Below are 18065 nucleotides of genomic sequence, written 5' to 3' on the forward strand. Positions count from 1 at the left end.
TAGAGTAGCAGTGGTTGCAGAGCGTCTGACTGTTTACTGTCTGTCTGTAGTCCTGGTTACTCCCTACCACTCTACTAGCCTCAGGCTCTAGCTTGATTGATTGCACTGCTTCCCTTGCCGTTACCTCGGTACCCGGCCCACACTATCGCACACATCCCAGTTGCTCTCATGGTCCTTGATTTAGGTTGCGCTCCAGGCAGCTTTCTAAGTCATAAGGATGAACATTTTGGTGATTGATTGACTCACTGATTGATGTATTAATTGATTGATTGATTGATTGATCTGTCTCCCTCCAGGTCCGTCTCTAACCGCCGTGGCGCAGCGTGTGCGCGAGGCGGTGGCGGGCGGAGCCACCTTTGAGATGAGCTGTACCATATCCCATGTGCACTTGCAGGACCCGGGCTACTCTGTGCTGGTGCAGACTCAGGAGAGCTTGGACTCTGCCACCAGAACCGTCCTCTCTCTCAGTCCTGACTCTGTACTACAACATGGAGGGGCTACTGACCCTAACCGCAGGTAAACACACACAGTACTGAGCAGTATGTATCATAAGATGAATGAAGTTGTGGTGTTATTACTAGTGAGCTATGTTGAAACTAAACTGGGTTCTGGCTCCCAGGGACAGCCTGGTTCTGACTAAGACGGGTCCGGCTGAGTTCCGCTTCCGTCTGGCCGGAGTGCAGCAGGCTGACAGGGGCTTCTACTGGTGTGACATCACCGCCTGGACCAAACAACCTGGCCAGGCCTGGACCAAAGCTGTCAGCGCCAAGTCCAACAAGGTCCAGATCAACTTCCAGGAGACTGGTACGAGGATGGAACACACACCCTGACCACCACTGAGTTACATAGTAATATCTACTTTGTCCTACTGAGTCTATACCCACTAGACTTTTACTGAAGCTCACACATGAACCCTAAATATACTCTCACACATGAACCCTAAATATACTCTCACACATGAACTCTAAATATACTCTCACACATGAACCCTAAATATACTCTCACACATGAACTCTAAATATACTCTCACACATGAACCCTAAATATACTCTCACACATGAACTCTAAATATACTCTCTCACATGAACCCTAAATATACTCTCTCACATGAACCCTAAATATACTCTCACACATGAACTCTAAATATACTCTCTCACATGAACTCTAAATATACTCTCTCACATGAACTCTAAATATACTCTCTCACATGAACTCTAAATATACTCTCTCACATGAACCCTAAATATACTCTCACACATGAACTCTAAATATACTCTCTCACATGAACTCTAAATATACTCTCTCACATGAACTCTAAATATACTCTCTCACATGAACTCTAAATATACTCTCACACATGAACTCTAAATATACTCTCACACATGAACTCTAAATATACTCTCACACATGAACTCTAAATATACTCTCACACATGAACTCTAAATATACTCTCACACATGAACTCTAAATATACTCTCACACATGAACTCTAAATATACTCTCTCACATGAACTCTAAATATACTCTCTCACATGAACTCTAAATATACTCTCTCACATGAACTCTAAATATACTCTCACACATGAACTCTAAATATACTCTCACACATGAACTCTAAATATACTCTCTCACATGAACCCTAAATATACTCTCACACATGAACTCTAAATACACTCTCTCAACCATGAACTGTAAATACACTCTCACACATGAACTCTAAATACACTCTCTCAACCATGAACTGTAAATACACTCTCAACCATGAACTGTAAATACACTCTCACACATGAACTCTAAATATACTCTCACACATGAACTCTAAATATACTCTCTCACATGAACCCTAAATATACTCTCTCACATGAACTCTAAATATACTCTCACACATGAACTCTAAATACACTCTCACACATTCCCCGCGTCGGCCTAGTTTGCTGTGTTTGATGTTCGTGGGAGAGAGGTGTAACTAGTTACTGTAACCTCTACTACTGTCTCTGGGGAGGTAGACCCCTTGAGCGCTCTCTCTACATCTCTCTCACTGTGGAAAGACACACGCTCTCTCTACATCTCTCTCACTGTGGAAAGACACACGCTCTCTTAAATTTGAGTCATTTAGCAGACGCTCTAATACAGAGCGTCTTAGAGGAGCAAATATAGTGAAGTGCCTTGCTCAAGGGCACATCAGCAGATGTTTCACCTAGTCGGCTCGGGGATTCGAACCAGCAACCATTCGGTTACAGGTCCAACGCTCCTAACCGCTAGGCTACCTGCAGCCCTTCTTCCTCTCTGTGGGGTGGAAGCTTCAAAGCGGCACCCCCATAACCAACCTCTCCTGGACAAATCAGTTAGAAGCCGCAATGATCCGTATCACTGGCTCTCTTTCTCATGTAGGTTGAACATGTGTTAGAGGAGACACCATACTGAGTCCCTCTGTAGGTGCTTACACACACACACACACACACACACACACACACACACACACACACACACTCTGACTGGCTCAGTGAGCTGAGAGGAGCTGTTTGGATGAGCACCTTTGAAAGACCTGGCGAAGGACCAGTGTTAGGGGTGTAAACACAGTGAATGTAACCCCTGACCTCTAACCTCTGTGTGTTCCTTCCTGTAGGCCCCACGTTCGCCGTGGCCATCCGCTCTGACACCACCACTCTGTATCCCTGGGAGACCGCCAAGATGGTGTGTGCCCTCAGTGTCTCTGGAGCATCCCCCAAGTCAGGTAGGAGACGACACACACACACACACACACACACACACACACACACACACACACACACACACACTCACTCTCATCAGGTGATAGCTGTATCCATAAGACACAACCTTCCAGTGTTGAGACAGACTGAGTTAATTAGTTTCTTATCAGCTCTCCTGTTCACATCTCTCCATCCTCCCTTCCTCCTGTCCTCCTCCTGCCTCTCTTATCACTGTTCTCCCAGCTCCGGGAGGAGGGCAGTGTGATCTCTTATTGGAAGTAATTCTGTCTCATTCTCTCCTATCAACTCTCTCTGTCTTCCTGTCCCTCCCTCAGCCATTAGATTACATAACTCTGTCTCTGTGTCTGTCTGTCGGTCTCTGTCTCCTTTCTCCTCCTCCTCTCTGTCTCTTTCATATTGTTATCTTTCTATATTCTTCAGTCCAGTCTAACACGAGACCGGTCAGATCAGAACAGAGAGTTCTGCTGATAGCAGCTGTGTGTTTGTCTGAATGTGATTGTGTAATTATGCAAGGGGGGGTGTCATTTTTCCGAACCCCAGCTGTCGGTGTCTGTGTGTATTCGCATGCATACACACACATAAGCCTTCCTGTTATTCACATGCATATCAGAGAACGTAATGGAATGTCATGGTAATCTTATGGGCAGTTGCAGCTTCTTTTCCTGATGGTGGAGCATAGCAGTTAGTTACCTACAGGGAGACAGCTGGAAGGCTGCAGGGGAATGGTATGACTGAACTACACTGTTAGAATCTGTTAGTTAGTTAGTTACCTACAGGGAGACAGCTGGAAGGCTGCAGGGGAATGGTATGACTGAACTACACTGTTAGAATCTGTTAGTTAGTTAGTTAGTTAGTTACCTACAGGGAGACAGCTGGAAGGCTACAGGGGAATGGTATGACTGAACTACACTGTTAGAATCTGTTAGTTAGTTACCTACAGGGAGACAGCTGGAAGGCTGCAGGGGAATGGTATGACTGAACTACACTGTTAGAATCTGTTAGTTAGTTAGTTACCTACAGGGAGACAGCTGGAAGGCTGCAGGGGAATGGTATGACTGAACTACACTGTTAGAATCTGTTAGTTAGTTAGTTAGTTAGTTAGTTACCTACAGGGAGACAGCTGGAAGGCTACAGGGGAATGGTATGACTGAACTACACTGTTAGAATCTGTTAGTTAGTTAGTTAGTTAGTTACCTACAGGGAGACAGCTGGAAGGCTACAGGGGAATGGTATGACTGAACTACACTGTTAGAATCTGTTAGTTAGTTACCTACAGGGAGACAGCTGGAAGGCTACAGGGGAATGGTATGACTGAACTACACTTAGAATCTGTTAGTTATTTAGTTACCTACAGGGAGACAGCTGGAAGGCTACAGGGGAATGGTATGACTGAACTACACTGTTAGAATCTGTTAGTTAGTTAGTTAGTTAGTTAGTTAGTTACCTACCTACAGGGAGACAGCTGGAAGGCTACAGGGGAATGGTATGACTGAACTACACTGTTAGAATCTGTTAGTTAGTTAGTTAGTTAGTTACCTACAGGGAGACAGCTGGAAGGCTACAGGGGAATGGTATGACTGAACTACACTGTTAGAATCTGTTAGTTAGTTAGTTAGTTACCTACAGGGAGACAGCTGGAAAGCTGCAGGGGAATGGTATGACTGAACTACACTGTTAGAATCTGTAAGTTAGTTACCTACAGGGAGACAGCTGGAAGGCTACAGGGGAATGGTATGACTGAACTACACTTAGAATCTGTTAGTTAGTTAGTTAGTTACCTACAGGGAGACAGCTGGAAGGCTACAGGGGAATGGTATGACTGAACTACACTGTTAGAATATGTTAGTTAGTTACCTACAGGGAGACAGCTGGAAGGCTACAGGGGAATGGTATGACTGAACTACACTGTTAGTTAGTTACCTACAGGGAGACAGCTGGAAGGCTGCAGGGGAATGGTATGACTGAACTACACTGTTAGAATCTGTTAGTTAGTTAGTTAGTTACCTACAGGGAGACAGCTGGAAGGCTGCAGGGGAATGGTATGACTGAACTACACTGTTAGAATCTGTTAGTTAGTTAGTTACCTACAGGGAGACAGCTGGAAGGCTGCAGGGGAATGGTATGACTGAACTACACTGTTAGAATCTGTTAGTTAGTTAGTTACCTACAGGGAGACAGCTGGAAGGCTGCAGGGGAATGGTATGACTGAACTACACTGTTAGAATCAGTTAGTTAGTTAGTTAGTTAGTTAGTTAGTTAGTTAGTTAGTTACCTACAGGGAAACAGCTGGAAGGCTACAGGGGAATGGTATGACTGAACTACACTGTTAGAATCTGTTAGTTAGTTACCTACAGGGAGACAGCTGGAAGGCTACAGGGGAATGGTATGACTGAACTACACTGTTAGAATCTGTTAGTTAGTTAGTTAGTTAGTTACCTACAGGGAGACAGCTGGAAAGCTGCAGGGGAATGGTATGACTGAACTACACTGTTAGAATCTGTTAGTTAGTTACCTACAGGGAGACAGCTGGAAGGCTACAGGGGAATGGTATGACTGAACTACACTTAGAATCTGTTAGTTAGTTAGTTAGTTAGTTAGTTAGTTAGTTACCTACAGGGAGACAGCTGGAAGGCTACAGGGGAATGGTATGACTGAACTACACTGTTAGAATCTGTTAGTTAGTTACCTACAGGGAGACAGCTGGAAGGCTGCAGGGGAATGGTATGACTGAACTACACTGTTAGTTAGTTACCTACAGGGAGACAGCTGGAAGGCTACAGGGGAATGGTATTACTGAACTACACTGTTAGAATCTGTTAGTTAGTTAGTTAGTTAGTTACCTACAGGGAGACAGCTGGAAATCTGCAGGGGAATGGTATGACTGAACTACACTGTTAGAATCTGTTAGTTAGTTACCTACAGGGAGACAGCTGGAAGGCTGCAGGGGAATGGTATGACTGAACTACACTGTTAGAATCTAGTTAGTTACCTACAGGGAGACAGCTGGAAGGCTGCAGGGGAATGGTATGACTGAACTACACTGTTAGAATCTGTTAGTTAGTTACCTACAGGGAGACAGCTGGAAGGCTACAGGGGAATGGTATGACTGAACTACACTGTTAGAATCTGTTAGTTAGTTAGTTAGTTAGTTAGTTACCTACAGGGAGACAGCTGGAAGGCTACAGGGGAATGGTATGACTGAACTACACTGTTAGAATCTGTTAGTTAGTTAGTTAGTTAGTTACCTACAGGGAGACAGCTGGAAGGCTGCAGGGGAATGGTATGACTGAACTACACTGTTAGAATCTGTTAGTTAGTTAGTTAGTTAGTTAGTTAGTTACCTACAGGGAGACAGCTGGAAGGCTACAGGGGAATGGTATGACTGAACTACACTGTTAGAATCTGTTAGTTAGTTAGTTAGTTACCTACAGGGAGACAGCTGGAAGGCTACAGGGGAATGGTATGACTGAACTACACTGTTAGAATCTGTTAGTTAGTTAGTTAGTTAGTTACCTACAGGGAGACAGCTGGAAAGCTGCAGGGGAATGGTATGACTGAACTACACTGATAGAATCTGTTAGTTAGTTACCTACAGGGAGACAGCTGGAAGGCTACAGGGGAATGGTATGACTGAACTACACTGTTAGAATCTGTTAGTTAGTTACCTACAGGGAGACAGCTGGAAGGCTACAGGGGAATGGTATGACTGAACTACACTTAGAATCTGTTAGTTAGTTAGTTAGTTAGTTAGTTAGTTAGTTAGTTACCTACAGGGAGACAGCTGGAAGGCTACAGGGGAATGGTATGACTGAACTACACTGTTAGAATCTGTTAGTTAGTTACCTACAGGGAGACAGCTGGAAGGCTGCAGGGGAATGGTATGACTGAACTACACTGTTAGAATCTGTTAGTTAGTTAGTTACCTACAGGGAGACAGCTGGAAGGCTACAGGGGAATGGTATTACTGAACTACACTGTTAGAATCTGTTAGTTAGTTAGTTAGTTACCTACAGGGAGACAGCTGGAAATCTGCAGGGGAATGGTATGACTGAACTACACTGTTAGAATCTGTTAGTTAGTTACCTACAGGGAGACAGCTGGAAGGCTGCAGGGGAATGGTATGACTGAACTACACTGTTAGAATCTGTTAGTTAGTTAGTTACCTACAGGGAGACAGCTGGAAGGCTACAGGGGAATGGTATGACTGAACTACACTGTTAGAATCTGTTAGTTAGTTACCTACAGGGAGACAGCTGGAAGGCTGCAGGGGAATGGTATGACTGAACTACACTGTTAGAATCTGTTAGTTAGTTACCTACAGGGAGACAGCTGGAAGGATGCAGGGGAATGGTATGACTGAACTACACTGTTAGTTAGTTACCTACAGGGAGACAGCTGGAAGGCTGCAGGGGAATGGTATGACTGAACTACACTGTTAGAATCTGTTAGTTAGTTAGTTAGTTACCTACAGGGAGACAGCTGGAAATCTGCAGGGGAATGGTATGACTGAACTACACTGTTAGTTAGTTACCTACAGGGAGACAGCTGGAAGGCTACAGGGGAATGGTATGACTGAACTACACTGTTAGTTAGTTACCTACAGGGAGACAGCTGGAAGGCTACAGGGGAATGGTATGACTGAACTACACTGTTAGTCTGTTCATTAGCTCATGGCTTTTTTGGGTTAGAATGGCATTTTGTCTTCTCAATCGACGGCAGAATTTTCTCCAACAGTGGTGAGAGCTTTTGGGTGTAGCCTAGGCTTTTGTTCCATCCCAGCACTGACATACCCAATTCAACCAATCAGCTGATTATCAAGACCTTTTATTTAGTTGAATCGGGTGTTAATTAATTAGAGCTAGGCTGGAGTAAAAGCCTGCAGACCCTGTAGCTTTAAGAATGCCATGTCTCATCTGTGAGCCAGACTTACCTTCTTATTGTCTTGGTCGTGATGCCTCACAATAGGTTTTGTGACGCACTATTCAAGACAAATTGTTCCAACAAATCCTACTGATACTAAAACAGAGACATCTCGTTTCCTTCAGGTGTGGCAGTGGTTTGTTTCGTTTAGTCATGTGCCGACTGATACGGTATTGCCCAAACGTGCCGTCTGCGGTGTCCTAAACTCACGTGGGTAGGTGTGTGTGTGCTGTCATTTAGTCATGCACCGGATGGTGTTACCCAACCTTTGTTGTCTTAGTGCGCGCACACACACTATTTATTCCTTCTTCTATTACAGAGGTGGGGCATATCTAATCCCCATATTAATCCTGTTGATGTAGGATGTGTGAGGTGCTGTAAAACTGTCAACAATACCACATGAAGCCAAATGGCAGAGAGACTTGGTAACAGATGTCTAGGAGAGGACCTGGATAGTGTCTGACGTGACTGATGGTTTGGTGTAAATGTTCAGTAATCCACAGTGATACTCTATATAGAAAGGAGAGGAACTGGATAGTAGCTGATGTGACTGATGGTTTGGTGTAAATGTTCAGTAATCCACAGTGATACTCTATATAGAAAGGAGAGGAACTGGATAGTAGCTGACGTGACTGATGGTTTGGTGTAAATGTTCAGTAATCCACAGTGATCCTCTATATAGAAAGGAGAGGAACTTGATAGTGTCTGACGTGACTGATGGTTTGGTGTTAATGTTCAGTAATCCACAGTGATACTCTATATAGAAAGGAGAGGAACTGGATAGTAGCTGATGTGACTGATGGTTTGGTGTAAATGTTCAGTAATCCACAGTGATACTCTATATAGAAAGGAGAGGAACTGGATAGTAGCTGATGTGACTGATGGTTTGGTGTAAATGTTCAGTAATCCACAGTGATACTCTATATAGAAAGGAGAGGAACTGGATAGTAGCTGATGTGACTGATGGTTTGGTGTAAATGTTCAGTAATCCACAGTGATACTCTATATAGAAAGGAGAGGAACTGGATAGTAGCTGACGTGACTGATGGTTTGGTGTAAATGTTCAGTAATCCACAGTGATCCTCTATATAGAAAGGAGAGGAACTTGATAGTGTCTGACGTGACTGATGGTTTGGTGTTAATGTTCAGTAATCCACAGTGATACTCTATATAGAAAGGAGAGGAACTGGATAGTAGCTGATGTGACTGATGGTTTGGTGTAAATGTTGAGTAATCCACAGTGATCCTCTATATAGAAAGGAGAGGAACTGGATAGTAGCTGACGTGACTGATGGTTTGGTGTAAATGTTCAGTAATCCACAGTGATCCTCTAGATAGAAAGGAGAGGAACTGGACAGTAGCTGACGTGACTGATGGTTTGGTGTAAATGTTGAGTAATCCACAGTGATACTCTATATAGAAAGGAGAGGACCTGGATAGTAGCTGACGTGACTGATGGTTTGGTGTAAATGTTGAGTAATCCACAGTGAAACTCTATATAGAAAGGAGAGGAACTGGATAGTAGCTGACGTGACTGATGGTTTGGTGTAAATGTTGAGTAATCCACAGTGATACTCTATATAGAAAGGAGAGGAACTGGATAGTAGCTGACGTGACTGATGGTTTGGTGTAAATGTTGAGTAATCCACAGTGATCCTCTATATAGAAAGGAGAGGAAATGGATAGTAGCTGACGTGACTGATGGTTTGGTGTAAATGTTGAGTAATCCACAGTGATCCTCTATATAGAAAGGAGAGGACCTGGATAGTGTCTGACGTGACTGATGGTTTGGTGTAAATGTTGAGTAATCCACAGTGATCCTCTATATAGAAAGGAGAGGAACTGGATAGTAGCTGACGTGACTGATGGTTTGGTGTAAATGTTGAGTAATCCACAGTGATACTCTATATAGAAAGGAGAGGAACTGGATAGTAGCTGATGTGACTGATGGTTTGGTGTAAATGTTGAGTAATCCACAGTGATCCTCTATATAGAAAGGAGAGGACCTGGATAGTAGCTGACGTGACTGATGGTTTGGTGTAAATGTTGAGTTATCCACAGTGATCCTCTATATAGAAAGGAGAGGAACTGGATAGTAGCTGACGTGACTGATGGTTTGGTGTAAATGTTGAGTAATCCACAGTGATCCTCTATATAGAAAGGAGAGGAACTGGATAGTAGTTGACGTGCCTGATGGTTTGGTGTAAATGTTGAGTAATCCACAGTGATCCTCTATATAGAAAGGAGAGGAACTGGATAGTAGCCGACGTGACTGATGGTTTGGTGTAAATGTTGAGTAATCCACAGTGATCCTCTATATAGAAAGGAGAGGAACTGGATAGTAGCCGACGTGACTGATGGTTTGGTGTAAATGTTGAGTAATCCACAGTGATCCTCTATATAGAAAGGAGAGGAACTGGATAGTAGCTGACGTGACTGATGGTTTGGTGTAAATGTTGAGTAATCCACAGTGATCCTCTATATAGAAAGGAGAGGAACTGGATAGTAGCTGACGTGACTGATGGTTTGGTGTAAATGTTCAGTGATACTCTATATAGAAAGGAGAGGAACTGGATAGTAGCTGACGTGACTGATGGTTTGGTGTAAATGTTCAGTAATCCACAGTGATACTCTATATAGAAAGGAGAGGAACTGGATAGTAGCTGACGTGACTGATGGTTTGGTGTAAATGTTCAGTGATACTCTATATAGAAAGGAGAGGAACTGGATAGTAGCTGACGTGACTGATGGTTTGGTGTAAATGTTCAGTGATACTCTATATAGAAAGGAGAGGAACTGGATAGTAGCTGACGTGACTGATGGTTTGGTGTAAATGTTGAGTAATCCACAGTGATCCTCTATATAGAAAGGAGAGGAACTGGATAGTAGCTGACGTGACTGATGGTTTGGTGTAAATGTTCAGTAATCCACAGTGATCCTCTATATAGAAAGGAGAGGAACTGGATAGTAGTTGACGTGCCTGATGGTTTGGTGTAAATGTTGAGTAATCCACAGTGATCCTCTATATAGAAAGGAGAGGAACTGGATAGTAGCCGACGTGACTGATGGTTTGGTGTAAATGTTGAGTAATCCACAGTGATCCTCTATATAGAAAGGAGAGGAACTGGATAGTAGCCGACGTGACTGATGGTTTGGTGTAAATGTTGAGTAATCCACAGTGATCCTCTATATAGAAAGGAGAGGAACTGGATAGTAGCTGACGTGACTGATGGTTTGGTGTAAATGTTCAGTAATCCACAGTGATCCTCTATATAGAAAGGAGAGGAACTGGATAGTAGCTGACGTGACTGATGGTTTGGTGTAAATGTTCAGTAATCCACAGTGATCCTCTATATAGAAAGGAGAGGAACTGGATAGTAGCTGACGTGACTGATGGTTTGGTGTAAATGTTCAGTAATCCACAGTGATCCTCTATATAGAAAGGAGAGGAACTGGATAGTGTCTGACGTGACTGATGGTTTGGTGTTAATGTTCAGTAATCCACAGTGATACTCTATATAGAAAGGAGAGGAACTGGATAGTAGCTGATGTGACTGATGGTTTGGTGTAAATGTTGAGTAATCCACAGTGATCCTCTATATAGAAAGGAGAGGAACTGGATAGTAGCTGACGTGACTGATGGTTTGGTGTAAATGTTCAGTAATCCACAGTGATCCTCTATATAGAAAGGAGAGGAACTGGATAGTAGCTGACGTGACTGATGGTTTGGTGTAAATGTTGAGTAATCCACAGTGATACTCTATATAGAAAGGAGAGGACCTGGATAGTAGCTGACGTGACTGATGGTTTGGTGTAAATGTTGAGTAATCCACAGTGATACTCTATATAGAAAGGAGAGGAACTGGATAGTAGCTGACGTGACTGATGGTTTTGTGTAAATGTTGAGTAATCCACAGTGATCCTCTATATAGAAAGGAGAGGAACTGGATAGTAGCTGACGTGACTGATGGTTTGGTGTAAATGTTGAGTAATCCACAGTGATCCTCTATATAGAAAGGAGAGGAACTGGATAGTAGCTGACGTGACTGATGGTTTGGTGTAAATGTTGAGTAATCCACAGTGATCCTCTATATAGAAAGGAGAGGAACTGGATAGTAGCCGACGTGACTGATGGTTTGGTGTAAATGTTGAGTAATCCACAGTGATCCTCTATATAGAAAGGAGAGGAACTGGATAGTAGCTGACGTGACTGATGGTTTGGTGTAAATGTTCAGTAATCCACAGTGATCCTCTATATAGAAAGGAGAGGAACTGGATAGTAGCTGACGTGACTGATGGTTTGGTGTAAATGTTCAGTAATCCACAGTGATCCTCTATATAGAAAGGAGAGGAACTGGATAGTAGCTGATGTGACTGATGGTTTGGTGTAAATGTTCAGTAATCCACAGTGATCCTCTATATAGAAAGGAGAGGAACTGGATAGTAGCTGACGTGACTGATGGTTTGGTGTAAATGTTCAGTAATCCACAGTGATCCTCTATATAGAAAGGAGAGGAACTGGACAGTAGCTGACGTGACTGATGGTTTGGTGTAAATGTTGAGTAATCCACAGTGATACTCTATAGAAAGGAGAGGACCTGGATAGTAGCTGACGTGACTGATGGTTTGGTGTAAATGTTGAGTAATCCACAGTGATCCTCTATATAGAAAGGAGAGGAACTGGATAGTGTCTGACGTGACTGATGGTTTGGTGTAAATGTTGAGTAATCCACAGTGATCCTCTATATAGAAAGGAGAGGAACTGGATAGTAGCTGACGTGACTGATGGTTTGGTGTAAATGTTGAGTAATCCACATTGATCCTCTATATAGAAAGGAGAGGAACTGGATAGTAGCTGACGTGACTGATGGTTTGGTGTAAATGTTGAGTAATCCACAGTGATCCTCTATATAGAAAGGAGAGGAACTGGATAGTAGCTGACGTGACTGATGGTTTGGTGTAAATGTTGAGTAATCCACAGTGATACTCTATATAGAAAGGAGAGGAACTGGATAGTAGCTGACGTGACTGATGGTTTGGTGTAAATGTTGAGTAATCCACAGTGATCCTCTATATAGAAAGGAGAGGAACTGGATAGTAGCTGACGTGACTGATGGTTTGGTGTAAATGTTGAGTAATCCACAGTGATCCTCTATATAGAAAGGAGAGGAACTGGATAGTAGCTGACGTGACTGATGGTTTGGTGTAAATGTTGAGTAATCCACAGTGATCCTCTATATAGAAAGGAGAGGAACTGGATAGTAGCTGACGTGACTGATGGTTTGGTGTAAATGTTCAGTAATCCACAGTGATCCTCTATATAGAAAGGAGAAGAACTGGATAGTAGCTGACGTGACTGATGGTTTGGTGTAAATGTTCAGTAATCCACAGTGATCCTCTATATAGAAAGGAGAGGAACTGGATAGTGTCTGACGTGACTGATGGTTTGGTGTTAATGTTCAGTAATCCACAGTGATACTCTATATAGAAAGGAGAGGAACTGGATAGTAGCTGATGTGACTGATGGTTTGGTGTAAATGTTGAGTAATCCACAGTGATACTCTATATAGAAAGGAGAGGAACTGGATAGTAGCTGACGTGACTGATGGTTTGGTGTAAATGTTGAGTAATCCACAGTGTTCCTCTATATAGAAAGGAGAGGAACTGGATAGTAGCTGACGTGACTGATGGTTTGGTGTAAATGTTGAGTAATCCACAGTGATCCTCTATATAGAAAGGAGAGGAACTGGATAGTAGCTGACGTGACTGATGGTTTGGTGTAAATGTTGAGTAATCCACAGTGATCCTCTATATAGAAAAGAGAGGAACTGGATAGTAGCCGACGTGACTGATGGTTTGGTGTAAATGTTGAGTAATCCACAGTGATCCTCTATATAGAAAGGAGAGGAACTGGATAGTAGCTGACGTGACTGATGGTTTGGTGTAAATGTTCAGTAATCCACAGTGATCCTCTATATAGAAAGGAGAGGAACTGGATAGTAGCTGACGTGACTGATGGTTTGGTGTAAATGTTGAGTAATCCACAGTGATCCTCTATATAGAAAGGAGAGGAACTGGATAGTAGCTGATGTGACTGATGGTTTGGTGTAAATGTTGAGTAATCCACAGTGATCCTCTATATAGAAAGGAGAGGAACTGGATAGTAGCCGACGTGACTGATGGTTTGGTGTAAATGTTCAGTGATACTCTATATAGAAAGGAGAGGAACTGGATAGTAGCTGACGTGACTGATGGTTTGGTGTAAATGTTGAGTAATCCACAGTGATCCTCTATATAGAAAGGAGAGGACCTGGATAGTGTCTGACGTGACTGATGGTTTGGTGTAAATGTTGAGTAATCCACAGTGATCCTCTATATAGAAAGGAGAGGAACTGGATAGTAGCTGACGTGACTGATGGTTTGGTGTAAATGTTGAGTAATCCACAGTGATCCTCTATATAGAAAGGAGAGGAACTGGATAGTAGCTGACGTGACTGATGGTTTGGTGTAAATGTTCAGTAATCCACAGTGATCCTCTATATAGAAAGGAGAGGAACTGGATAGTAGCTGACGTGACTGATGGTTTGGTGTAAATGTTGAGTAATCCACAGTGATCCTCTATATAGAAAGGAGAGGAACTGGATAGTGTCTGACGTGACTGATGGTTTGGTGTTAATGTTCAGTAATCCACAGTGATACTCTATATAGAAAGGAGAGGAACTGGATAGTAGCTGATGTGACTGATGGTTTGGTGTAAATGTTGAGTAATCCACAGTGATCCTCTATATAGAAAGGAGAGGAACTGGATAGTAGCCGACGTGACTGATGGTTTGGTGTAAATGTTCAGTGATACTCTATATAGAAAGGAGAGGAACTGGATAGTAGCTGACGTGACTGATGGTTTGGTGTAAATGTTCAGTAATCCACAGTGATCCTCTATATAGAAAGGAGAGGAACTGGATAGTAGTTGACGTGCCTGATGGTTTGGTGTAAATGTTGAGTAATCCACAGTGATCCTCTATATAGAAAGGAGAGGAACTGGATAGTAGCCGACGTGACTGATGGTTTGGTGTAAATGTTGAGTAATCCACAGTGATCCTCTATATAGAAAGGAGAGGAACTGGATAGTAGCCGACGTGACTGATGGTTTGGTGTAAATGTTGAGTAATCCACAGTGATCCTCTATATAGAAAGGAGAGGAACTGGATAGTAGCTGACGTGACTGATGGTTTGGTGTAAATGTTCAGTAATCCACAGTGATCCTCTATATAGAAAGGAGAGGAACTGGATAGTAGCTGACGTGACTGATGGTTTGGTGTAAATGTTGAGTAATCCACAGTGATCCTCTATATAGAAAGGAGAGGAACTGGATAGTAGCTGACGTGACTGATGGTTTGGTGTAAATGTTCAGTAATCCACAGTGATCCTCTATATAGAAAGGAGAGGAACTGGATAGTGTCTGACGTGACTGATGGTTTGGTGTTAATGTTCAGTAATCCACAGTGATCCTCTATATAGAAAGGAGAGGAACTGGATAGTAGCTGATGTGACTGATGGTTTGGTGTAAATGTTGAGTAATCCACAGTGATCCTCTATATAGAAAGGAGAGGAACTGGATAGTAGCTGACGTGACTGATGGTTTGGTGTAAATGTTCAGTAATCCACAGTGATCCTCTATATAGAAAGGAGAGGAACTGGATAGTAGCTGACGTGACTGATGGTTTGGTGTAAATGTTGAGTAATCCACAGTGATACTCTATATAGAAAGGAGAGGACCTGGATAGTAGCTGACGTGACTGATGGTTTGGTGTAAATGTTGAGTAATCCACAGTGATACTCTATATAGAAAGGAGAGGAACTGGATAGTAGCTGATGTGACTGATGGTTTGGTGTAAATGTTGAGTAATCCACAGTGATCCTCTATATAGAAAGGAGAGGAACTGGATAGTAGCCGACGTGACTGATGGTTTGGTGTAAATGTTCAGTAATCCACAGTGATCCTCTATATAGAAAGGAGAGGAACTGGATAGTGTCTGACGTGACTGATGGTTTGGTGTTAATGTTCAGTAATCCACAGTGATACTCTATATAGAAAGGAGAGGAACTGGATAGTAGCTGATGTGACTGATGGTTTGGTGTAAATGTTGAGTAATCCACAGTGATCCTCTATATAGAAAGGAGAGGAACTGGATAGTAGCTGACGTGACTGATGGTTTGGTGTAAATGTTCAGTAATCCACAGTGATCCTCTATATAGAAAGGAGAGGAACTGGATAGTAGCTGACGTGACTGATGGTTTGGTGTAAATGTTGAGTAATCCACAGTGATACTCTATATAGAAAGGAGAGGACCTGGATAGTAGCTGACGTGACTGATGGTTTGGTGTAAATGTTGAGTAATCCACAGTGATACTCTATATAGAAAGGAGAGGAACTGGATAGTAGCTGACGTGACTGATGGTTTTGTGTAAATGTTGAGTAATCCACAGTGATCCTCTATATAGAAAGGAGAGGAACTGGATAGTAGCTGACGTGACTGATGGTTTGGTGTAAATGTTGAGTAATCCACAGTGATCCTCTATATAGAAAGGAGAGGAACTGGATAGTAGCTGACGTGACTGATGGTTTGGTGTAAATGTTGAGTAATCCACAGTGATCCTCTATATAGAAAGGAGAGGAACTGGATAGTAGCCGACGTGACTGATGGTTTGGTGTAAATGTTGAGTAATCCACAGTGATCCTCTATATAGAAAGGAGAGGAACTGGATAGTAGCCGACGTGACTGATGGTTTGGTGTAAATGTTGAGTAATCCACAGTGATCCTCTATATAGAAAGGAGAGGAACTGGATAGTAGCTGACGTGACTGATGGTTTGGTGTAAATGTTCAGTAATCCACAGTGATCCTCTATATAGAAAGGAGAGGAACTGGATAGTAGCTGACGTGACTGATGGTTTGGTGTAAATGTTCAGTAATCCACAGTGATCCTCTATATAGAAAGGAGAGGAACTGGATAGTAGCTGATGTGACTGATGGTTTGGTGTAAATGTTCAGTAATCCACAGTGATCCTCTATATAGAAAGGAGAGGAACTGGATAGTAGCTGACGTGACTGATGGTTTGGTGTAAATGTTCAGTAATCCACAGTGATCCTCTATATAGAAAGGAGAGGAACTGGACAGTAGCTGACGTGACTGATGGTTTGGTGTAAATGTTGAGTAATCCACAGTGATACTCTATATAGAAAGGAGAGGACCTGGATAGTAGCTGACGTGACTGATGGTTTGGTGTAAATGTTGAGTAATCCACAGTGATCCTCTATATAGAAAGGAGAGGAACTGGATAGTGTCTGACGTGACTGATGGTTTGGTGTAAATGTTGAGTAATCCACAGTGATCCTCTATATAGAAAGGAGAGGAACTGGATAGTAGCTGACGTGACTGATGGTTTGGTGTAAATGTTGAGTAATCCACATTGATCCTCTATATAGAAAGGAGAGGAACTGGATAGTAGCTGACGTGACTGATGGTTTGGTGTAAATGTTGAGTAATCCACAGTGATCCTCTATATAGAAAGGAGAGGAACTGGATAGTAGCTGACGTGACTGATGGTTTGGTGTAAATGTTGAGTAATCCACAGTGATACTCTATATAGAAAGGAGAGGAACTGGATAGTAGCTGACGTGACTGATGGTTTGGTGTAAATGTTGAGTAATCCACAGTGATCCTCTATATAGAAAGGAGAGGAACTGGATAGTAGCTGACGTGACTGATGGTTTGGTGTAAATGTTGAGTAATCCACAGTGATCCTCTATATAGAAAGGAGAGGAACTGGATAGTAGCCGACGTGACTGATGGTTTTGTGTAAATGTTCAGTGATACTCTATATAGAAAGGAGAGGAACTGGATAGTAGCTGACGTGACTGATGGTTTGGTGTAAATGTTCAGTAATCCACAGTGATCCTCTATATAGAAAGGAGAGGAACTGGATAGTAGTTGACGTGCCTGATGGTTTGGTGTAAATGTTGAGTAATCCACAGTGATCCTCTATATAGAAAGGAGAGGAACTGGATAGTAGCCGACGTGACTGATGGTTTGGTGTAAATGTTGAGTAATCCACAGTGATCCTCTATATAGAAAGGAGAGGAACTGGATAGTAGCCGACGTGACTGATGGTTTGGTGTAAATGTTGAGTAATCCACAGTGATCCTCTATATAGAAAGGAGAGGAACTGGATAGTAGCTGACGTGACTGATGGTTTGGTGTAAATGTTCAGTAATCCACAGTGATCCTCTATATAGAAAGGAGAGGAACTGGATAGTAGCTGACGTGACTGATGGTTTGGTGTAAATGTTCAGTAATCCACAGTGATCCTCTATATAGAAAGGAGAGGAACTGGATAGTAGCTGACGTGACTG

At 42.6% G+C, this 18065-nt stretch overlaps 1 protein-coding gene across 1 annotated transcript in view; it reads left to right on the top strand.

The window, feature by feature from the left end:
- LOC115179873 (prostaglandin F2 receptor negative regulator) overlaps positions 1–18065 on the top strand; it is a 70719-nt gene that overhangs the window by 24255 nt on the left and 28399 nt on the right. Inside the window, exons 7-9 of the mRNA XM_029741759.1 lie at positions 297–516; positions 620–804; positions 2627–2734. Of these exons, the coding sequence (XP_029597619.1) occupies positions 297–516; positions 620–804; positions 2627–2734 (513 nt within the window). The remainder of the gene's footprint in view (positions 1–296; positions 517–619; positions 805–2626; positions 2735–18065) is intronic.

This window comes from Salmo trutta, chromosome 39 (genome assembly GCF_901001165.1).
Source record: "Salmo trutta chromosome 39, fSalTru1.1, whole genome shotgun sequence".
NCBI lineage: Eukaryota > Metazoa > Chordata > Actinopteri > Salmoniformes > Salmonidae > Salmo > Salmo trutta.